At 42.4% G+C, this 25,367-nt stretch overlaps 1 protein-coding gene across 14 annotated transcripts in view; it reads right to left on the bottom strand.

Moving 5' to 3' along the window:
• NEDD4L (NEDD4 like E3 ubiquitin protein ligase) overlaps positions 1-25,367 on the bottom strand; it is a 321,617-nt gene that overhangs the window by 122,091 nt on the left and 174,159 nt on the right. For 8 of the 14 annotated variants that reach the window (XM_080686861.1, XM_080686863.1, XM_080686865.1 and 5 more), the window contains exons 3-5: positions 7,673-7,754; positions 5,114-5,152; positions 1,160-1,213 (exon numbers count right to left, since the gene is read on the bottom strand). In XM_080686861.1, coding sequence (XP_080542987.1) covers positions 1,160-1,213; positions 5,114-5,152; positions 7,673-7,754 — 175 coding nt within the window. Of the gene's footprint in view, positions 1-1,159; positions 1,214-5,113; positions 5,153-6,524; positions 6,884-7,672; positions 7,755-25,367 lie in introns of those variants that run through there. The other 6 variants (XM_080686853.1, XM_080686852.1, XM_080686857.1 and 3 more) reach the window with 6 other exon arrangements.

Below are 25,367 nucleotides of genomic sequence, written 5' to 3' on the forward strand. Positions count from 1 at the left end.
TTCTGCATCAGGAACACTTCAAGAACATTCACTTTAACACCCCCCCCCCAAAAAAAATACACCCAAAAAACGTAAGTTTCAGGGAAAGTAGATTTGAGTGACAACTGACTACACAGATTTATACCTCTTCTGAGAGTAACTTAAGCTGGCACATAGCTGGGCCTGTGTGGCTCAATGGTTGAGCATCGACCCAAGAACCAGGAGGTTGTGGTTCGATTTCCGGTCAGGGCACATGCCCAGGTTGCGGGCTCGATCCCCAGTAAAGGGTATGCAGAAAGCAGCTGATCAGTGATTCTCATCATTGATGTTTCTATATCTCTCTCCCTCTCCATCTCTGAAATCAATAAAAAAATATTTTTTAAAGCACTGGCACATAACTGAAAGTTCATTTTCATAGTTGGAACACTTGACTCATGGGTACTTGATGTTTACATTCTAATTAGGTAACTGGCAAAATGCTTCAAGCCAGATTTGCTCCTGAAATCCATTTCTAAAATGGAATCTTAGTTTTATCACACACACATTTATAGATATATACTATATCTCTATCTTACCTATCTATCAATCTCTATATAAAATGTTAGTTTGTATCAGTCTAATGCCTCAGGCATATCTCTTTAGTTCTTTAAAGGTACTTTCTACTAATTTCCCTTGAGAAAGTACCACTTTTAAAATACAGCTTAATTTTACCTGCTAAATATAGATTCACTTTTTGCTCTCTACTGTTAATTAGATTTAGGTTTCCCCAAGGAGGGTCACAATAGATTCATGATTGGATAGGTGACAGTACTGCAGTCTGGCTTATATTTAAAATCCCTGAAAGGTTTGTTTATATGAGCAATGGCCTCTTTACAGATTTGCCCATCATTCTGTATTCCCAACAGAGTGTAAATAAGCATATGGTTTGATATATCATCAGTGTGACTTTCACTAATATTAAATATGATAAAAACATTTACATATACAAATAAAATTTCTGTCCTAGCCATACAAAAATATTTGTTAGAATCATGAGTTTGTAACAGAACAAAAATAAAGCCATGGGTTAGGGGCATATATACTGTCAGAAGTACAACATAAACACAGTTTTTAAAGCAGCTGCTTTATAAATAAATTTTTTAAAAAAATGAAGCAAAAATAAAAACTGAGACCCACTTACCAATCTGTTCTCATCAAATACTTCAAACAGGAGTCTGTGATTAGATGGGTTTACCTATGGAGACATAAATGGTACTTCAGAATGGGCAGAAATAATTGAGAGGATGAAATAAAAGATAAAGAATGGAATGCTTTATAATGTACCCAAATCAAATGTGTAATCTGAACAAGTGACTTCTTCTGAAAATCCTATATCTATTAAGTCAAGTTTCCTCTTATTTATTTCTATATTGTTCTGTGCCTAATACTGAGGTATATTAAAAGAAAATGCTTTTAGTTGCTTTTCTAACATTAGGAAGGATAATTCTGAATAGTTTTAAAGAGTTTTGCAAACTCCTTTACAAAAGGTACGCTCATGCTTCTGGACCAGCAATTTCCAACCTTTTTCATCTCATGGCACACATAAACTACTAAAATTTTTTGGCATACCAAAAAAATACACTTTTTGCTGATGTGACCAAAAAAAAGGTACTATAATTTTGATTCATTCACTCCAGATGGCTATTGTTGTGTTGGCTGCTGTCATTATTTTATTTGACAATATAAGGGAAAAGAGGTCAGTGCTTCTGACTAAATAGTCAGGTATTGCAGGTTTTAAAAATTCTTGCAGCTCACTGGTTGAAAATTGCTGCTCTAGACCAAGGCTACATCTTCACAAGGTCTATGCCTGAGGGTAGCTCTTAGGCCTAATCATAACAACAACAACAACAACAACAATCTATACTAATAAAAGAGTAATATGCAAATTGGCCAGGACGCCCTTACAGTAACGACCAAACAAAAGGCTGCATGGGGCGACAAGGCCAGCGACAAGGGTTAGTGAGGGACGACCAAATGATTGAACAGCAGGCTGCATGGGGTGACCAGGCTGGCAGAGGCGGTGGGGAGGGGGGCAGTTGGGGGTGACCAGGCTGTCGGGGGGGGGGGGGGCAGGCAGTGAGGGGCGACCAGGCCAGCAGGTGGGGGCAGTGAGGGGCGACCAGGCCAGTGGGGGGGTGGGGAGTTGGGGATGATCAGGCCGGCAGGCAAAGGCAGTTAGGGGTGATCAGACTGGCGGGGGGTGGGGCAGTTAGGGGTGATCAGGCAGGCAGGCAGGCAGGTGAGCAGTTAGGAGCCAGCGGTCCCGGATTGTGAGAAGGATGCCCGACTGCCGGTTTAGGCTCCATCCCAGGATCAGGCCTAAACTGGCAGTTGGACATCCCCTGAGGGGTCCTAGATTGGAGAGGGTGCAGGCTGGGCTGAGGGGACCCCCCCCCCATGCACGAATTTCGTGCACCGGGCCTCCAGTAATAATATAATAGCAATTAATTAAAATGACAAAATAGTAAAAACAGCCATTCACTAGTGCTTATTTTCCAGGCACGATCTCATTAAATATCAAAAACACATGATCTCCTTTAATACTGACAGAAAACCTATGATGTGTAACTGTCACCACAATCTTACAAATGAGGTGCTGAGACCATGAGGGTGTAGTAACTTGCCTAAGGGCCCACAGCTCATATGCAAGGCAACCAGAACCCCCACCAGGTCTGACCTGCTTGTCTCCAGAGCCCAGGCTTTGAACTGTTAGAGAGACAAAGAGAAAAAAGATGTGCTCCCCTTCCAACAAACGCGGGGTCAATGTCAAAGCTACTAGGCTTTGAAAGTCTTTTTGCTTCTTTCTGTCTCTCTACCAAAATCTCCTCCAAATGGCAGGAATCATCACTCAGACTCCAGTATCATTTCGTGAGTACCAGCCACATGTGAGACATGGTGGTAGTTGTTCTCATTTATACTATCACATGTAAATCCTGGAAACAGCCCCCTCAAGTGAGGACTTTCTCTACTATGTAAGCAACAAGGAACCTGCAGAGGAGGTGAGTCCTCAAGTAGCTTTTCCAGGGTCTGCATTTTATAGAGCCCGAGATGGGAACATGTCTACTATCAGAAGTCTCTCGGCTGCTTCGTGATGGAGAATGGAATGGAATAACATCTGACATACAGAGCAGAGAGCACGACTTGTCCTTGTGGCCCCCTGGCCTGCCCTCAGAGGCCTAGTGAGGGAGCAAGCAGACGGACAGATTGTTTAGTGTCTAAGCTCTATGAAGGCCTGAGCTGCTGGTCAGGGCACCCATAGGCCATGGCAGGAGCCAACACACAGTAGGCAGGCAATATGATTTGTGAGATGAATAAAACAAAGGCCTTTTTGTAAATATCCAAGAAAAATAGAGTTTACATACATAGCCAAGATCAGTCGAAAAAAATTTTGGAAGTACTAACATTTACATAAATGTGGCCAGGGTGTTAAACTGAAAGGGGTCTAAGTAATTTGGAGTTTTACAAGTGGAAAGCTTACTGAAGGCCAGTAACGTCAATGCACGCCCATTAGCTTTTCAGTTCTTCATGAAGTAATTTTAAATACATCTATCGGGTCGAGGCTACACATAGGATCTCTTCAAGTATTAGGATATCAATGCCATGCCCGGCTGGTGTGGCTCAGTGGTTGAGCACCGACCTATGAACCAGGAGGTCATGATTCAATTCTTAGTCAAGGAACATGCCTGGTTGTGGGCCCCGGGGCATCCAGGAGGCAGCCGGTCAATGATTCTCTCTCATCATTGATGTTTCTATCTCAGATCTCTCCCTCTCCCTTCCTCTCTGAAAGCAATAAAAAAATATATTTTTAAAAAATCAGTGCCATATTTCAGCTCTGAATATAATAGAAAACATGTATCTAGTGATCTAAGTTTGGAGCCCATAAAATACTATTGTGATTGAAAGAAGAAATTAGGACCAATTACAATGTGCCTACTGATTATATTGTTGTTTGGGAATCTACACTAATCAAAATGTCTCATCTGGAACAATTCTGAAGGTAAAATAGTTTTTAATACCACAGCTATACAGACAATGAAAATATATTCATTTTGAAAAGAAAAAAATACACCTTTTCTTTCTATTACATAGCTGAGCAGTTTAATATTTTCAAAATTTCAGTATAAAAAAATCAGCAACCACCACAAATAGTATTCTCTGTTAATTCACAGAATCCAGCCATTTCTACATATAACTCTTCTAGGTATCTATAATAATCTATAATAATAAAAAGCATAATATGCAAATCGACTGAACAGCAGAATGACTATCCAGATGACCTTCCGGACGACCATGCTATGACACCCACTGGCGCCAAGCCAGCCAAGGCAGGTGTGATGCAATTGGTCAGGGGGCCCCGCAGAGGGAGGCCCAGGCCACTGGCAGTGGGGAGATCTATGCGGGGCAGGGGGGGGAGGGGGGCTCTAGGAACGGGGAGGGGGGGTATGTCAGTGGACACAGGCAGCACCAGGCAAAGGTGGGTGCGCAGGCAGGGGGCGGAACCAGGGCTGCAAAGCCGGCAGCTCAGGGAAGGAAGGCCTACCCTTGCACGAATTTTGTGCATCAAGCCACTAGTTAAATATAAAAAGTTAAGGAAATTTTACCTAATTCGGTGATATTTAAATTCCAGAAGTAGTTTTATACTACACACTAAATATTTGAATTACAAAATTTTCCTTCATGACTGGAACATAATTGGTAAAATTTAGGCTTCTTTTTAATCATGTTGCCTCTATTGTTTTATCCTATCTCTAAAATAATTCATAACCTATATCTCTAGAGGAAAGTAAGCTAATGTTTTAATGATATTTTACCTTATTTTAAAAGAAATTTTTAATAGAAAGGCTAAAATATGATATTTGGATAGCTTTCTTTTTATTTCCCTAAAACATTTCCAAATAAAACAAGTCAGATTTTGTTACCACTCGTCACAGTCTTTGAAAATTTGGGGCACATTGGGAGGCTACCCAACCATTTCTCATATTGAAAGGAATTTCACAATAAAAATTTAACAGCTTTCATTCAATATGAATCTATTAGGATAATATATCAATCTAGTTATCAATAACAAGTGTTACCAAAAAAATGAAAAACTTACTCTAAAATAAAATTCTTCATTCCATTTTGGGTTCAGCGTCTGGAAGAGAAAGTATCTTGTAATACCTTTTACAATCTTTGAAACTTTAGCAGTTACTCATACAACACAGTCCAAATATTTGTTTAACCATTTTTCTGATTTAAAAAAAGAGCTGAGAGAGTCTCAAAATTGCAAAAAAAGAAACATTTAGTCAATTATTTGAGACTATTCTATAAACCAAACTAGAAGGGGAAGGGAAGTATTTATGGGACAGATAATTCATAGACAAAAAACATAAATTGCAAGCTATCAACCATAAGGAATAACACTGGGGACCTGTAAAAAGCCATCATCATGAAGACAGAAATATAACTTTTAAGAAATTAAAATTGATATAGTTATCCTATCCAGAAGGAGATAAACTTGGTTCACATCCCTCAACCTGCGTGCTACAAATCCGTTTTGGAGAGAAGTGAAGCAGGTGGTAGGAAGGTGAAAGTGCTCACTACTTATATAAATACTCAAATCTGAAGAACATTCTTTAGGAACAATATTGGTGATCAGATCATATAACAAGAAAAAATAACTGCTAGTTATAAACCTAAAGTAAATCATTTTCCCCCAAAATAACAGGTTTAAAAATATTCCTCTCCCTATCCTTCAATCTTTCTCTCAATCCATCTCCGTATCAATCTATTTAAATATATACCACACAGAACATGGAAAGGATATTTTGTCCTAAGCACAGACAATAGATGAGCCAAACATCCTTTGAAACTAAGATAAAATAGATACTATGAAAGAATATATACAAATATACATATACATGCTTGTGCATTTTGGACATGCATAACACTCTTAAATAAATATATGTCTTAAAATTATATGTAAAAAACTTGAGACTGAGAAATCACAACCTCACTCATGGCTACAGATACTCTATTTCCTTTAACATACTAGAGCAGGAAGAAGCAAATAATAATAATAACAATAACAACAACAATGCACCATAAAAAATAAAAAATAATTTGTATAACATTGAACTGGCATTTTTAAAAATCAGCACTTTCCCCACCCACAGCTCAAGAATAAATCCAGCCCTCTAAATAGTGGGTTTCATACTTTTAGCTAAGAATGGAGCAGGGATGGTTATGGGAGACAGGATGGTGATGGGAGAGAGGAGGAGGGAGAGGAGAAGGGTGCCAGGCAGCCAGGGAGAGGCACAGGGCAGGCCCAGGCGTGCCATGAGCTGCTGCAGCCCTGGGGACCAGCTTCATAGAAATGTAGAGGGGAGGAAGCAAAGGACAGGTAAGGGAAGAAAACAACAACGTGAGACCACAAAACAGCATGAAAGACCCGGCACCGGGCCAGGCGGAGAGGAAGGATGAAAGCAGTTCTTAAACCCCAGCGAACACAGCGCAGTAATACTAACCAGGAGGCTGGCTGCCGAGCAGGCAGAGCAGCCCCAGCCATGCAGCTGCACCTCTACAGTGGAGCGGAGGGAGGAGGAGGGCCTCCCTTCGGAAGAAAACACATTTCAATATCGCAAATCACCGCCGCGGTGGCTCTGGTTCTCTGCTCCCTCCGCCTTCGGCTTGCCTTCCCTGCAAGGCAGGCCTCCCTCTACGCTGATAACCAAACCAGTGACAGCGCCTAGCACAGCAAACAATGGCCTCCGTCCTTGTCCTTCGCAGGCATCCTCCCCACTAATCAAAACATTTTTAATGCCAGGCCGAATGCCAGGTGGAGGGCACACTACAGCTGCAGCTCCTTACGCAAAATGACCTGGTCATGGAGCCCAGGCGTCTGCACAATAGCAGGAGAGTTACCATTTTGTTAAAAAGCTATCAAACTCTCCAGGAAATGCTTATCATATTGTTATCTAACTACCCAGAGGTAGTAAGGAAAAAATAATAGTAATGTGTAAATAACACTGAAGCATGAAGAATAACAGCACTTTGGATTTTAAAAAGCATCTTCAACAAATGTCCGAAATATGGAGCAAATATTTTACATTATACTCCATGGAGATAGATGAATTAAAATACAATTAGGAAAACATCTTTAATGAAATCATATATGTGAAATTTAGGAAAGTAAAACATACGCATATAAACATTGTTTTATTATTAATGTTTTTTATTTGTTTTCATGTAGCTAAACAAGTATTTTGCTTCTTTGGAAATACTTGTTTCAAGATAAACCATCCCCCCTTTGTGCCTACCAATTCCCCATGCAATTCTATTTCATTAAATGTGTTTTAAATTATTTTAAATTTCTTTATGAAAAATAATAGGCCAACGAGAACAAATCCTTGTTTTGCTATATTCTTTTCCTGGGAAAAAATTGCTACTTGTAATAATACTTACCTCAAGAATACTGTTTTGTACAGTCATTTAACTAAAAGCCAGAAACATATCTCGGATTAACACTGAATTTATAGATTTAATACTGGGAAATGCTTAAAATAAAAATATTTCCATCTTAATCTTAAAATATAAACTTCTACAGAACCAAAATACATAATCTAATTTGATTAAATTATGGCTTAAATGAAATTTAATTAGGATGGACACCTACCTTTTTAATTGTTTTTGTCTGCACCAAAGCAAGTTCTCTATTCTCATCTGCTACATACAATGAAAGTTTCACGTATGGATCACTGTAAGAAAATATTCAGGCTTAATCAGATTATACTTTCCATTTAAAAATTTTTAAAAAATTTAAATTAGCCAAAACCTAAATGAAAATATCAGTTAATAACCCAGCTTATGTTTCCACAAATTAAGCAATAACATTTTCAACATACCTCCTAACTAAATATACAGAGAAGTTTCTATCAATGAGAGTCGATGTCTATTTAGAAGCAAAAATATCACAAAACTCAGATTCTAACTTTAAAGATAATCTTCCCTATTAACTCAAAATATTTAAACTGCCATCATTTTTTTCCTAAATAGATTCTGAAAAGATTTCAAGAAAAAAATATTAAAAAGCATACGAAATGTGTTCAGATTAGCAAAATCTAGCTAGAAAATTTAGTTCATGTCTTATTTACTACTATATTCTGATTTCCACTATTTATGTAAAAATTATTTTTCTTTTAGTGAAGGTAAAAGAAATTGTTCATCTAAACCAGAGATGGGGACCTGATGTCTGGCCCTCGGGCTGTATAAGCCCTTGAAATCATTTTGTTTGGCCCTGCCAAGGCATTAGGGCTGAGTTAATTAAATGTCTGACCAAATATAGCAGGCTAATTTTTAAGTTGATAATTTTGTATGGCCCACGAATTATAAATATCCAAATGGCTCCTGGCAGAAAAAAGGTTCCCCACCCTGATCTAAACCAACAACTATCATCTTACAATTAAAACAGAAACAAAAACTCAAAAACAAAGAACTGAGGCCCAGAAAGTCAGGGAGATTTGCCTAAATTTTACAGATTTCAGTAGAGTCTAGATTAAATTTCAGGTTTCCTGACTACAAATCCCAGAGTTTTTATTAATTCCTTGGGAAATTGAAAACTTTTAATGAGAAGTGTACTGAAAGGATTGCTTAATGTGAACTATCTATCTACTAAGGGTGTGATAAATCCACTCACATTTTCTAGTTTTGGTAACCTGGAATAGCTCAAATCTAGTCAAACTATCACTTCATAAGAACTTGTGATCCAGGGTCTCATTTCACACCCTGAAAATCATAGAAAGGGCTCCCATGTTCACTCATCTAATTATCTACCACTGATAAATTATTTCTACCCTATTTGAGAATTATCCTTTAGCGGCTATACCATGACTATAAACACTTATTTTGCAACTTCTAGGAAATTTCCAAAGATTACCGAATATTGTTAAATGCTTAAGACTATATAGATTTTTATTTAAAACTTTAACAAATATGCCATGAAATTCTTTAAGGAAAGTGAAAGGTGTAATAAAATGTAAAGTTTGGAAGTAACGGAACTATGCTCAATATCCCAAAAACAAAAATCAAAAGTTAGTGGGGAAAAAATATACATAGCCTTGATTGTGATATTTATTATCCATAAAATACGTCTTAATGTAAGCTACAACACATCTCCTTTAAAAAAAAATCAGCAACAGAATTTGCTCAGTTATATTCTAAAGGTTCTCGTTTAGAGGAAGGCTTGATTCAAGAACGTCACTTCTTTAATAGAGGCATCTTACTTTTTCTTTTGTGGACACCTTCAGCCTTAGAATAAAGATGAATCGGGAGATAGATCTAATCCAGGTTTAAAGACCCCCAAGAGCACTTTCCTAGTCAGTCTTGTTGGGGGTGATGATTTAGGAGTCAGTGGCTATGTGGTTCTTAGACTTGGGCATATCAGAACTGCCTGGGAGAGGGGGTACTTAAAATACAGACTGCTGAGCCTCAACCCCAAAGACCCCTAAAGATCTAGTAGATTTGGGGTGGGACCCTAGAATTTGTATTTCTGACAAATTCCCAGTGATTCCAATGCTCTTGGATCCAGGAACCACACTGAGAACCAGTGTCCTAGAAGGTTTTTAAAAAAGAGTATTTTTTTTTTTTATCTATAGAAACTAATACTCTATAGATAAAAAAAATACTCTTTTTTAAAAAATACTCCAGCCACCAAGTAAATACTCTTTTTTAAAAAATACTCCAGCCCTGACCGGTTTGGCTCAGTGGATAGAGCGTCGGCCTGCGGACTGAAGGGTCCCAGGTTCGATTCCGGTCAAGGGCATGTACCTGGGTTGCGGGCACATCCCCAGTAGGGGGTGTGCAGGAGGCAGCTGATCGATGTCTCTCTCATCGATGTTTCTAACTTTCTATCCCTCTCTCTTCCTCTCTGTAAAAAATCAATAAAATATATTTAAAAAAAAAAAAAAATACTCCAGCCACCAAGCTATTGCTATAAAAAAAGGGGGGGGTGTGTGGAAACCAGGCCTGATATCTCTTTCTCAAGAACAAGTTCCCAGAATGCCTTGGAGGTACATTCACAGGCAAGTGCACACGCGCACACACACACAACACACACAAGCCCACATGACAGAGAACTCTACAAACTCTGCTGAATGTGTTTTCATGTCCCTCGGCTATCATGATTGCTGCCTATTATATAACTGCAATAAGAGCTAAGCATTCCTTTTAATAGAACATCCACATTCTTCTACTAATCATTTATTGACCTCATTTTGTGTCCCCTGAACAGTTTACAGCAAGTGCCACATGCAGTTGGGGGTTGAGAGTGCTCTCAGAGTCTGGGACAGTGGGCCTCAGCTGTAACAAGGACGGCATGCCTGGGCATGTCCTCACGTGTTCATCCAGGTACAAGTATGGACTGGAGTGTCTACATGAAAGATCAACCAAGAAACTCTTGGAAGAGAGAACCAAAGACCAAGGTGTGGGAGCGGGATACAAGTTCAAGGGGCGAGAACACAGAGCACAGGATGAGCTGGTTAAAGGGCAGGAAGACGCAAGTTCAAGGGTGGTGCTGGTGGGAGCTGCCCAGACTGGTCTCAGGTGATGGTACAACAGTACCATTCACATGGACAAATATTTACCGAGTATTGACTTTGCTAGGAGTAAACACAAGTGCTAGGGAGCTGGGGAAGGGGGGGGGGGCGCAAAAAAAGGGTGAAATCAACAAAGGTCATAAATGGACATCAATGCATAGCCCTACTTAGCCCAGCTGAGTGAAAATGACTGCACCTTCCCGTTTCAGCAAGGTGAGAGCTGGAGCACAAAGGTGAGATGTGGTCAGGACATCAGGAATTAGAACATGTGCAGGAAGATGTCAAAGTAGCCTGAATAGGAATCAGTTCTACCGCAACTATCAGCACAACTGCCACCAGCACCACCATGACCACAAGCCCAGCACCCAGTCACCATGAAGGATCCAGTCCTCGACTGGCATACGTGAGGTACTACTTGCGTATCTTATTTGATCTTCACTGAAAGATTATGAAGTTGGCAGAATTTTCAGATGAGAAAATGAGACAGACATCAAGCAGGTTAATCAGTAAGTAGGGGAGATGGGAAGGGATGGATACAGCATGCTTGTTTCAGAATCCGGCTCCCCGAGTGCATGTACACAGCCTTGCCTCACACACTACCTCTGACTACCAAGAGGGCTGGCTGGCTGGAAGGAATGTCTAGAGGCAGGAACTTCTAGAATTCTGCCATGTTGGAAGACATTTTGGATGAGACTGCTGTGATGATATATTTTTTATCTTATCTGTGGTAGGAGGAGGAACCAGATGCCTGAGTTAAGTGTCTACCTTTGGGGAAGGCCACACCTTGAGATCTTACTTACCATCTTGTCAACACTCCAAATAACTAGCTATGTAACCTTGGACATGTCACTTTAGCGCAGTGAACCTTCATTTCCATATCTCCAAATAAGGGGGTTGGACTAAATCATGGTTTTCGAACTACAGAGCCTCAGTTCTACATAAGTATCTCAGGATAACTACGGGCGACCATTCCACCATAATCTGTTTCATATTTTTGGCTTCCATTTTAGAAAGTTTTTTTGTACAGAGTTTTAGAACTTAATAAAAAAAGTTTTAAAACAAATAGAACTGGATGGCCCCTTTTAGTTAGAATATACTGAATCTTGCCCTAGCTAGTTTGACTCAGTGGATAGAGTGTCGGCCTGCAGAATGAAGAGTCCAGGTTTGATTCTGGTCAAGGGCACATGCCCAGGTTGCGAGCTCAAACCCCAGTAGGGGGCGTGCAGGAGGCAGACAATTAATGATTCTCTCTCATCATTGATGTTTCTCTCTCTCCCTTTCCCTTCCTCTCTGAAATCAATAAAAATAAAAAAATAAAGTAAATAAAGAATATACTGAATCTCAAAACAATTCAAACTTGTTTCTCATCATTCATAAGAACTAGAGCCCACTCCATTCTGGGTAAACAAGGAACTTCCTAGAGATATAGGAGCAAGAAGGAGTAAGACCATACCCTCTACCAAGAGGTTTTCTCCATCAGGACATAGAGCCACAGTTTTGAGTGTGACAGACTACTCTTGACTATCACTGGGCTGATATTTCCCTACACATGTTATCAGCTTCTCATCAACTTCCCTATTAGGTATGAAAACCGTATCACCTAAGCAACAAGCAAAACCAAAAGGATGTGTTTTTGTGTCTGGGGCAGTCTAAGGGTCAGTGAACCTTGCCACCAGCGTCTTCTCAAATGCGTGCATGCTGTTTTAAGCCCTGATGGCCTTTGTTTCTGAACACGATACTCTGCAGGGGTGGTAAAGGGAGAATTCAGTTCCCAGAGACTTTCCACACCAGTTCACATGAGCCCTCTGCTAAAGACCCGAGTTCTGGAAGAACCCGCTGCCCCCTGAAGACCTCACAGATCCTCAACATATTCCCTACCTTGGCTGCAAAAGGTCAGCCACGTCCTGAGGTCAACTGTTAGCTATGTTGGCGATGACTTCCCCCTCCTAAAGCTTCAGAATGTTTCAGGAGACACCCAGAAGCTCATCAGCAACTACTATTATTATAGACTAGTGGCCCGGTGCACGAAATTTGTGCACAGGGGCAGGGGGTGTCCCTCAGCCTGGCTTGCACCCTCTCTAATCTGGGACCCCTCAATCAGGCCTAAACGGGCAGTCAGACATCCCCCTTGCAATCCGGGACTGCTGGCTCCTAACCGCTTACCTGCCTGCCTGCTTGATTGCCCCTAACCACTCTGCCTGCCGGCCTGATTGCCCCCAAATGCCCCCCCACCAGCCTGCTCACCCCCAACTGCCCCCCACCAGCCTGCTCACCCCCAACTGCCCTCCCCTGCCAGCCTAATCTCCCCTAACCGCCTCTGCCTCGGCCCCACCACCATGGCTTTGTCCAGAAGACGTCTGGAAGGTCTCTCGGTCTAAATAGCATATTACCCTTTTATTAGTATAGAAGATAGAAGCCTGGTGCATGGGTGGGGGCCGGCTGGTCTGCCCTGAAGGGGATCCCGGATCAGGGTGGGGTCCCCTTGGGGGGCAGGGCCAGCCTGGGGCAGCTTACAGGCCAACCATGTCCCCCATCGGGGTGAGGGGGGTCTCTACTGGGGGTGGGGCCAGCCTGAGCAAGGGGCTGAGGGCCATTTGAAGGCTGGTCACACCCCCATCAGGGTGAGGGTCCCCACTGGGGGCGGGATGGGCCTGGGCAAGGGGTTGATGGCCATTTGCAGACTGGCCATGCCCCATCGGGGTGAGGGTACCCACTGGGGGGCATGGCTGGCCTGGCGAGGGGCTAAGGGCCGTTTGGGGGCGGTCTGCAGACCTGCCAAGCCCCCGGCTTTGTCCAGAACGATGTCCAGAAGTTCTCCTGGTCTAATTAGCATATTACTCTTATATTAGTATAGAAGATAGAAGATACAGGACATAAGCATAGAGAGCTCTGATTTTCATGTGACTCCCTTTTGCACTGTTGTAAGATTGTTGTTGTTAATCATTAATACATAATACTTTTATAACAAACAAAACAAAACAGGCAGGCATGGGAAGCAGGCAGGAAGAAGACCCTGACCATTTCCACTGGAGTCTCAACTCTCAGCTTCATCAACCTCGGAGTGACCTTCAGACAGTCACTTTATCACTCTTAACTTCAGAATGCTTTGAATGAAATGGGAATGACAACTCCTAACTCAGAGAGTTATTGTAAGGATCAGAGAAAATAATGTATTAATTTAGCACCCAGCTCAGCACTAAATACAGAGTACATGTGCCCTATTGATGACACCCATGGTAACTGGGGTTCTAGTCTTTCTTCTCTTGTAAGACATTTGAGCGTCTCTGTTACTCCTTCTGACCACTCACTTCTGCTGTGATTGCTGATTTGATCTGACACCGATTACCTCGTAGTGCAGACTGGGTGCCGCCAATCCCAGCATACTAAGTTTTCCCTGCTTTCTCATTACTCATTCTGTGTGGAAGCCCCCTGGGGATCTGGGTGGAGATCCTCAAACTGGTCATTTTATTTACAACGAAGTTCACCTGAATTCACTCTTGGCAACTAGCTGCACTGTCCTCGTGGCTGGTATCCAATACAATTCAGTGCTATCAGTAACATTACTCTCTAAGAAGCTCAATGCTTTGTGGATTAGAAGAGAAATTCTATTTTGCAAACCTTTTGTTTTTCTCTGCATAGTAACCTATTTGGACATCGCCTTCTTTCTTTTCAGCTTTTAAAAGAAAACAACAAACTGATATTGGATTCAAACAATAGTCAATTTACTGAGTGCCTACCATATTCCAGACAAGGGGACAAGCATGGAAAATAAAAAACAATCCCTGCCACCATGTGAATTGGGAACACAGAAGTATAGCAATGATTGTAGCAGTGAGCCAAGAATGTACCCTGGAACACAACACTGCTGCGGCTCCTGACCTTGTGCATGCCTGAGTCACCTGTCATCAGGTACCTGATTCTACCCCAGGCCTGCTAGATCACAATCTTTGGGTTGAGACCTGGAAATCTTCATTTACCAAGAGTTCTAGGTGATTCGTATGCACTGGGCCATCTGGCCCCCCACCCCTGCCAGAGGAGTTTCTGAAGCCAAGACGGGAGGGCCAAGAGCAGGGTGAGAGTTTTCCAGAGGGAAGAGTATAGGCAAAGGCCCAGTAGCAGGCTGCAGGACTTGGGGAGAAAAGGTAGCTGGAGAGGGAGCCCCAGCTCAAACCACAAGGAGCTTGTATGCAATTAAAGAGCAGGCCATTGTCCCTGGGCTCAACCTGGCTCCCCCTGCGTATAGCTGTATGCCTCTGGAAAACTTATAAAGTCCCCGTGGGCCTAACTTTCACCATCTACATAATGGAGATATTAGCAGTACATCCTTTATAAGGAGGCTAATAGGAAGATTAAAATTATAATACTGTCTGAACTGTAGTGAGTACTCAATAAATGTTAGCCACAGTTGCCACTACCATCATCACCATAATGCGGTTGTTGAAATAGGAAAATTCATAATCAGCCTGGTTACTAGGAGATGAAGCAGTGGGCAGGGAGACCAGTGGAAGACTTTTGCACCAAAGCGTGAGAAAGATTTCAACAGAGGCAGTGAGGATCAAGAAAAAATAATTGAGAGCACACCCAAAGGTGTACTCAAAAGAAATGGGTCGGCAAATAAGCATGGTGAGTAGGTTAGGAGGAGAGGTTGGAGCCCACACCAACCTCCAGCTCTTGGGTCTGGATAACTATATGCAGTCTCAAGCTATGAAATGGTACTGGTGCTTCGATCTCTTACTACACAGGCAACATCACCCATAGAAGAGCAGGGTGCACCACAGACAAAGCAGCCCTTATCATTCTAGCAGACTGTGGATTCCAAGGCATTGCTTACAGCCTCACTTTTATAACTGAAGTCCTTTTACAGAGCTCTCTAGATTAATAAGGCCTTCACATAATGGGCTCTGGGATCTCTTGTTCCATGTCTGTGGTGATGTGTTTGTATGTAAGTCTGCAAGGGCCTAACACTAATGCTCTGGCATCAGAGAATTTTAATGATTTAGTGTTATTTAAACCCTAAGTCTCAAAGTTAGAATTGGCCTCCAAATCTCGATGTCTAGGTTGGGAGTGAGAAACCACAAACCAAGTCCTGAAGGATCTTAGGTTCCTGCGTAGTTTTCACTAAGTATATAAAGTCCAGAGGAAAAAATACCTGGGAGATTCAAGCTGCCCACTCACAAACAAGAAACCTCATCTGTACACAAAAGATTACTTCTGAAGGGAAAAAAATAGAATGGTGACATCACCTTATCTTGGACACATGAGCCATTCCAGAACCTGCATGAAGTCAATGGCTAGAAGACAAATCCTATTACCTGGAATGAAATCTTAAAAAGTTTAACAGATGCCCAGATGCTCAACAAAAATGCCACAAGTACCTGCTTTCTTATGAGAAGTCACCAAAAGACCTTGGTCAAGAGTCCATCCTGATTTTGCAAAAAGAGAATTGTAATTATTCTCAACACAGAGCCCAGAGCTGAGAATTCTGCTTCCCCTCTCTGAGACTCTCTGGTTATCTAATAGAGACTGAAGGACTACAGGCTTGCACTGATTCCCAACTAGGTTTATTTTATTTTTTATTAAATTTATTGGGGTGACATTGGTCAACATGAACATACAGGTTTTAGGTGTCAGTTTCTATGTTACAAGCTCTATATATTACACCGTGTGCCCACCACCCAACGTCAGATCTTCTCCTGTCACCATGTTCAACTAGGTTTAAAGAATTCCGAGAGGGATCTCACTCCACCTCCATCATCACCATTAAGCAACGTTTTCTGGATCTGCTCACTGCTCACTCTCCTGGGACACACCGAACAAAGACAGTCGGTCTTGATGCATTGTTAATGGGGTGATACTTGACCCTCTCCATCTGACTCACTGAAGTGTTCCATGACAAACCAGAATGTGTCAAGGCTAGTCCTTTTGCAATGATTATTCACTCATTGTTATCAGACTAAATAGTCTTTGCTGAGATCCACATATTTTGAAGAAGGCAGGACAGTGAGGAGGAGAGAAGGGGGAGAAAGGCATAGTTGCTTCCGCTGGGCAAAGCATTCAAGGTGGATTAAGTTCAGAGTGCAGCCAAGTTGGAAGGACACTGCCTTGACCATAAGCTCTAAAGATGTCCTTCCAAGATACTTGGATATCACAAGAACAACAATATAGGGCTTCATTTTTCAACCATTTTTTTTCCTTTTAAGGAAACAACCATAATCTGAAAGAAGCAATAACTCCTTCTTGTAAATGCAGTTGCTCAATAGGGACAGCCTGTACAAGGACTGTGTCTTTACTCATTACCTCACGGGTAATGTAAAATGTTACATAGCACCAGAGATCAAATTTATTTTGACTACTTGATGTATTTGACACACTGAGACTTCGCTAACCCAGAAAATTTCATTGAAAAACCTGTTTTGTAGGTTTTCTCATTCTTTTCCACTTTTACTATGATAGCCAGTGTTACATAAATTACTGATAAAGAAATAACACAAAATAAGGAAAAAAACTACCTAGATAGTATGAGAGAAGAAATAAAACACATGTATATATGCAATCATATTGAAACTGAAGTTTTCATCTAACATTATTAAAGACACAAAAAAGTTATCACTTTCTAAAGAGAGGCAGACATTTTAATACTCAACTACTTGAAATTATTATATGTTTTTCTGGAAAGTCAGATAGCAGGATGTATAAAAAACATTCATAGTGCTGTTGCCTTTGATCAACAAATCTAGGCCAGGGGTGGGTAACCTTTTTTCTGCCAAGGGCCATTTGTATATTTATAAAATCATTTATGGGCCATACAAAATTATCAACTTAAAAATTATGTTGCTATGGAAAAAGTTCCTAGATTTATTAATTTTGAGTCACACCTGTGGTTGTCTTGGCAGGGCCAGACCAAATGATACGGCTTGCTGGCCAGACATTCCCCACCCCTGCTCTAGACCAATAGAGAAGTGGTTAAATAAATCATAGTATAATCATGGGCTAGAATATCATAAAACATTAAAATCATGTTTTCAAAAAATATTTTAAGTGGGAAAAATAATCCTATATAATAAAGAAGGAATATGCAAATTGACCATCACACCATCACAAAGATGGCAGTGCCCACAGCCAATAAGAGGGTATATGCTAATTGACTGTCACGCCCTCAAAGATGGTGGCACCCACAGCCACAAGATGGTGGTGCCCAGTCCACTCAGCCCCACTGGGGCGGCAGGCGCGCAGCATGGCTGGGCCCACCCCCGCGTGCCTGCCTCCAGAATCCCCCAGCCGCCTAGGGCTGGCCTGAGGCACAGGCAAGCCTCAGATGTCGGCTGCCCAACTGCCCAGGGCCAGCCTGAAGCACAGGAAAGCCTCAGATGGCGGCTGCCCAGTTGACTCCCGAGGCACAGACAAGCCTTGGATGGCGGCTGCCCAGCTGCCCAGCTGCCCAGGGCCAGCTTGAGGTGCAGGCAAGCCTCGGATCAGGGCCGCCCGAGGCTCAGGTAACCAGGGCTGGCCCAGGCTTGTGCTGCTGGCAGTGGCAGCGGCAGAGGTGTGATGGGGGCGTCGCCTTCCCCTGATCGCCGGGTCACCCTCCGCCCCTGAGGGCTCCTGGACTGTGAAAGGGGGCAGGCCGGACTGAGGGACACCCCCCCTCCAGTGCATGAATTTTCATGCACTGGGCCTCTTGTCATGGTTTAACATTCAGAAATAAGCAGGATCTAAAAAATGTGACTATAATATATGAAAGTAATTGAGAAAACATAGCTAAAGTTAATAGCTGTTCTTTCTAGATAAGTTTATGAATTATGTTTATTTCCTTCTTTGTGGTTATTTTTTTCCTCTAAATTTTCTACTATTGAGCAAGGTTAAAACACAGATTACTAAACCCCAACCCCAGAGTTTCCCATTCAGATCTGATGTAGGAGCCGCTAATCTGCATTTGTAACAATTTGTTCATCTGGACACCTCACTTTGAGAACCACTAGGGCTCCACCTTTTCCTCTTTTTCCAGGTCCAGTACAATAAGCTCATTCATCCAGCACTTCTGCCCCCACTTAGCCAATCACTCCTGAGAGGGTGGAAGGAGGGTACAACTTCATGTCTGCTAGAGGCCAGGGGCTTTGCCTTGCCTGGTGGGTTCACTCTGGCTGTTTGACATTGCCCATGTTTACTGGGGTCATAGGAAGGGCAACCTACAAGCCTACCTGTAACTTACCTGTTAGAACCACTTTCTGTTTATTTTGATGGGGGTGAAGGGAAGGAAGAGAGTTAAGGCAAGCCAGTTCTTGCCTACTTAAAACACTATTGTCTAGTGGGAGTAACGTTACAAGGACCCTATAATAATAAGATCCTGTTAGGAACTCCATTTTAAAGGAAACAGGGTAAGGGGGAAATTCCGAGGCAGCTGGTCGGCTGGTTTGTTCTGACCTGACTCTGGTGGATACCGACTCCTGCTCACCTATCCACTCCCTCACGCTTCAAAAGTCAACCTAGCACTAAATTCACAAAACAAAAACTCAAAGATGCATTCTTAATCGCCTAATTACATTTCATTGTTTATAAATTAGCTCCCTCCACCCCCAATTTATAAAGTCAATTGCCTTAAAAAACAGGCATACAGACAGAATGGCGCCAAAATCCCCAAGTGCGGGAACAGACTTCCAAAGTCATCACTCTCCTATAACCCTGAAGTCCATTCCTTGGCTAATCCCACCCAGGCCCTATGACAGAAAGAAATATCGCTGGCCAAGCAGAGGGACTTTGAACCACAGTGGAACTGACACCGACCTGTGCTGAACTAGGAAAGAAGGCAAATTCTAAGGTAGAGAACTACTCAGGGAACTCAGCCTTTATTAACTAAACAGGGAGGCACAGATGTTTAACTCAGGAAGAGCCGCCAGTTCCTGGAGCACAGGTGCATGTCATCTCAGCCTCGCTGCCGGCTCCAGGATGCTAGGACTGAAGATGGCTCATGGAGGTAGACAGTGCCCCCAGCATCACAGAGATGCACCCTGTTGAGGTCTCTGCGTGCTGGGTGCTCAGGGACAAAGGTCTATCAGAGGGTGACATCATGCAGGATACTAAACAACAACTATGCTGAGTGCAGGCCTCATCGAAACAATTTTCAGGGCATAGAGTGGTGGAGAGAAGAGGGTACTGCCAGACATTTCCTCTGCACATAAAAAATATAAACCTCTCTGCCCCAGAGCATTTATTACGTGTCAAGAACCCACTAAGCACTTTCTATACAATCCTCCCTTTAACATATGTTGGAACATTTTAGACTTCTCAGTGGTGGGAATGGCAGTGGTGCCAGAGGGACCTCAGGAGCTAATCCCCAGTCCAGTTCTCAGTGCAAGAATCTGTCTTCTTACAGGTGAGATTTGCTGAGGGGAAAGGACTCCTCCCTCCCATGGGATTAATGTGACATGTGACAACTCCACAGAGTGAAGAGTGAGACCCATTCAATGACATAGCCGCCAGGGTACCAGGGAAGCCATGAGGAGGCAGGCCTCAGAAGTGGCCCTGCCCTGAACACACACGAAAAAAAACCACAGAGGAGCTCATCTGGGACCATTCCCTGTGATATGGGCTAAATCATTCCCTCAGAAAAAACATACACTGAAGTCATAGGCCCCAGTATCTCAGAAGGTTACCTATAAGGAAATGGTGTCTTTATAGGGGTCATCGAATTAAAATGAGGTCATTAGAGTGAGCCCTAACTCAATGTGGCTGTATCCTTTTAAGAGCAGAGATTTGGGCACAGGAATACACATGCACACAGGAAGATGTTGTGAAGACAGAGCGAGAAGGGGCCATGTGATTGGGCAGATGTGCCCACAAGCCAAAGGATGCTAAGAATTGCAGCAATCACCAGAAAAGGAAGAGGCAATAGAGGAGTTTTCCCCCAGAGCCCTCAGAGAGAGCATGGCCTCGCTGACATCTTGATTTCAGACGTCCAGCCTCCAGAACTATGAGACAATACATTTCTATGTTTTACAACCCCCAAACCCAGTTAGTGGTACTTTATCAGGGCAGCCCTCAGAAACTAGCACTATGTTAAAAATCAGTCCTTATCAGAAGCCCTCCGGCCAAATGTGTTACAGGACTCTGACTTTTTTCTCATTGTAGAAAGATGGTGTGCCGAAACCGGTTTGGCTCAGTGGATAGAGCGTCAGCCTGTGGACTGAAAGGTCCCAGGTTCGATTCCGGTCAAGGGCATGTACCTTGGTTGCAGACAAATCCCCAGTGGGGGTTGTGCAGGAGGCAGCTGATCGATGTTTCTCTCTCATCGATGTTTCTAACTCTCTGTCCCTCTCCCTTCCTCTCTGTAAAATATCAATAAAATATATTAAAAAAAAAAAGAAAGATGGTCTGACTATTCCAATGATTATGTAACATTCCCAGGAGAGGCGTGGGGCGGGACCCATACTCAAATGTTAACATGTGTGCTACAACGTGTATGTACATTAAGTGTTCTACCTAAAACCAGGAATTCTGTCGAGTCCATTCAGATCAGGTGTTGGTATGAGGTTTTCTACAAACCTACAAAAATGTTTTCAGTTTCCAGGGTTTCTGATTTTTCCAACTGCAGTTAAGGGATTGTGGACTCATACTAAGTTGCACAATAGCCCTTATTCCTCATGCTACCCTGCCAGTCACATTCAGACTGCTCTCAAAAAACACAAAGAACCGCCGGTGAAATCCTAGAATTCCTCAGGGAAACCAAGTATCCTCTTAACTCTCAGAAAATAATTTTTTTCAAGTTTTATCTTCAAGGCTTTTAAATGTGCAAACAAACCACCGGACACTTGACCTTCCCATTATGCTGAATTCTGTTCTGTAGCACCATAAGACTTTTTTAAAACTGAATTTTAAAAGAGGAAAAAAAACAGTTATGTTTCACTAGATTATCACAGGGAGAAAAAACTAGAATCAATATAAGGAGGGCCAGATTATGACAATGCTCCTCCCCCTCCCCCCAATGCTATTGAGAGGAATGTCACAGGGCATGCATTTCCCTCAATCATGCAGACACTCACATTGGATTTCCTGGACACATACATTGTCGAGGAGAAAGGAAGCCTTGAGCAGTGTTAAAAATCTTGGTTGAGCCCTAGCCAGTTTGGCTCTGTGGATAGAGTGTCAGCCCTCAGATTGAAGTGTCCCAGGTTCGATTCCAGGCAAGCACCTCGGTTGCAGGTTCAATCCCTGGCCAAAGTCGGGGTGCGTGCAAGAGGTAACCAATTGATGTGTCTCTCTCACATCAATGTTTTTCTCTCTGTCTCTCCCCCTTCCCTCCACTCCCTCTCTCAAAAAAAAATTCAATGGGGAAAAATATCCCCGGGTGAGGAGGTGAGGATTAACCCCCTTCCCCACTAAAGGTCTTGGCTGACCTGCTCTAAAATCAACCAAGTGCAAACACTGTAGTTCCCTATCATGTCCCCAAAGCTGGATGCACACTGGAGATTTTTTTCCTTGTGTTTAGATTTTTTAAAAATCCACCCTTAAGTTACCATGTTAGATGAGACTGGCTATCTAAGGGCTTCTCAAGACAGCCTAAGGTAGGTTCTATTTATTAGAAGGCATTGTTCCTGCCCACCTTCTAAAGGCATGTGTCAGAGCATTAAGGTTATGCAACTGTTTAGATGATTCTGTTTTATGAATATATGAGTTTCTCCTTGTCCCTTCGACACTGAAGAAGAAAGTGTTAATCACAGGGTGAGAGCACAGGGATCGATTAAGAGAAGGAATTTCCATAGGATAAAGTGCACCTTTGCCATAAGAACTATGGCTCAGGTCTCTATTATACTTAAACAGAACCCAGTTCCCTGCTTTACTGCTGCTGTATGCTTAAAACTTTCTATTAGACAAGAAGTACAGAATCCAATTAAACCACTTGTCAATAGCAGCCACATTTGTTTGGTTCCCCAAATACGCCAATCTACTACCTTCAAAGTTTTCAGCCCACTTACCCTGGGTGCATACTCACTTATTGGTGATTCTTTGTTCTCTCCCCTCCTGACTCTGGAAATCCTAGACACTTCTGGGCTTCAGGCAGCCAGCCTCCCCCTCCTCTGCCCAGAAATACGACCCTGTAATAATCAGCCTCCCCTCACTCTGCATTCCTACAGTCATGACTGTTTGGACTACTCCTTTGCCACCAATTCATGGGCCTTTCTGCATTATTTGGCCTTTTTTGAGTGTATAGATCTTATTCTCTTAAACTAGCCACAAGTCACATAAAGGCCACTAGTCATGCCCTAGGCAGGTCTGTGTTTTCCATAGAAGCTGGCACAGAATGAGTCCTCAATAATGTCTTGATTGCTTGACTTCCTGCCTATCACTGGGATAGGGCAACTTCTTCCCTGGGCCACATATCTGGAAACTTTGTGTTGCCCAATTTGTTAAAATATAGAATTTTCAGTCTATCATCTACCCGATAATGATCAATTAGATACAGAATGTATTTTCCACATTAATTTCATTTTCTTAAACTTGCTTCACTTTCTTTGCTTCTCCATACTCTGGGAGCCACAGGATCATTTCCTAGAGTGTCCTGAGTTATAAGCTCAAATATATTCAATAAAACAAAATGGGGGGTTCACAGTGAATCCCATTTCAGCAATAGTACCTGACACCAGAAACTATTATCATGAACCACTTTTTAAAAATATATTTTTTTATTGATTTCAGAGAGGTAGGGAGAAGGAAAGAGAGATAGAAATATCAATGATGAGAGAGAATCATCCATTGGCTGCCTCCTGCACACCCTCTCCTAGGGCAACCACTGAGCCACAGCAGCCAGGCAACTTTTGTTTTTTTTAATCCGCACTTGAGGAAATGTTTTCATTGATTTTGGAGAGAGAGGAAGGGAGATAGAAAGAGAGAAACATCAATTTAAGAGAGAAACATCCATCAGCTGTCACCCATATGCACCCCCACTGGGGATCGAACCTACAACCTTTTGGTGCATGGGACAACGATCCAACCAACTGAGCCACTGGGCCAGGACCATTATGAGCCACTTTTGATTAACTAAAGGCAAAACTCTTAATAACTGACCAATGGAACTGACATACTCTTGTGTGAGAAACTTAATATGCAAATCAAAAGGACACAAGAAATATTAACATTTGAGAACTAACTTAGGGAGAAGATAACAAAATAATTTCAGAAACGCTGATTAGACTGTTGATAATCACTTATAAACCAGAAAGGAAGTTCATAATAATAAATGGATCACTTGCATATTATACACTACTAGAAGACCAGTGCACAAAATTCGTGCACGGTTAGGGTTCCTAGGCCTGGCTGGCAATGAGGGCCGATCTGTGGGGTGACCGGTGGGGCGATTGGGGGGCCCCCCGCTGCCTGGCCTGGGGCCTGCGGGCTGGGGACAGCTCCTGTGTTGAGCATCTGTCCTCTGGTGGTCAGTGCGCATCATAGCAACCGGTTGTTCCACTGTTCAGTTGATTTGCATATTAGGCTTTTGTTATATAGGATTATGAATTTTTATTCCACTTGCATAAGTTCTCAGTGTCATTTTTTCATGCCTTTGTAGTGTTATTGATTTTTTCCCAACCCTGGAAAGGCTTCTTTCAAAAAAAAAGGTGCATAAGCCTCAATATAGATGTGAATTTTCACACACCTAACAAACACTTCAACAGTCCTTCATACAAGCAGATGATTGAAAAAACACTAGTTGCAATTAACCTCAATTTTTTGTGCAGCTGACATGGATTGAGATACTATTAAACAAGTGATCATAATTATGGGCCACAAATATATGCCACTTGTGGATGTAACAGGTGGTACCACAAAGAGAGACATGATCTCTCTCTTCACTGGGTCATTAGGGGAGTAAATGGTTTAGATTATCCCAAGCAAGGTGAACATGCAAGTGCATGCCCCCATTCTGCAGGTATAATATTCAGTTACTATACTGAAAAAGCAATCTGAGACCTCAACAATTAACGTTCAGATAGCATGCCTGCCTGCAGCATGCCTCCTTATAAGTGAACAACCTGACTTAGACACACATGTTCTGAATCCAAGAAATGGCTTGTGAGGGGGCAACAATGTGTTCCAGCCAAATACCACTTATTAACTGCCAATTAGATTTATACTCCATGTATTGTATGATCTATACTTTTGAGGTCCTCAGGCTTGAGCACCAGGAAGGCAACCCCTGGCCACCCCGACCTTGATGATTAAGCACCTTATAGATCAATTTTGCCACAAGCTCCAGCCTCCTCTAATCCATATCTTGTTGATACTGCCAAATATTAACCCAATCACCCAAACCAACCACTTGGGAATCACCCACTCTGAGTTGGTTCTTGTAACCTCAAAGATAAAGTCCAGGCTACTGCCTGGCTCTGGACCCTACCCGCCCCTACAATGTCCATACACATTAAGCTAAAGGGGACTTTTACTTCTCTGAGCACACCATGCTTTTTCCTCTGCTGAAAATGCCCTGCACCCACCTTTCCTGCACATTACCTTTGCAACGAACTCTGTCTCTGACAAGACTTCCTAACCCCCAAACCCCACTCCTGTTGGCAGAAGTCTATCAGTACAGTGATTGTTTACTTCTGTGTGTATTTCTGTTACCAGTCTGGAAGCTTATTGCAAACAGAGCCATGTCTTGGTTACTTGTGTATATGACATTCCAGTCACACAGTAGGTCTGCACCAAGTAATTGCTTTATAGGGTATTGTGACGCCCAAGGGCAGGCCAGGCATATGAGGTCTGGGGAAGAGGTGGCTAGGGCCAATCTCA

The sequence above is a fragment of the Plecotus auritus genome (genome assembly GCF_963455305.1).
Source record: "Plecotus auritus genome assembly, chromosome: 8".
Classification (NCBI taxonomy): Eukaryota; Metazoa; Chordata; class Mammalia; order Chiroptera; family Vespertilionidae; genus Plecotus; species Plecotus auritus.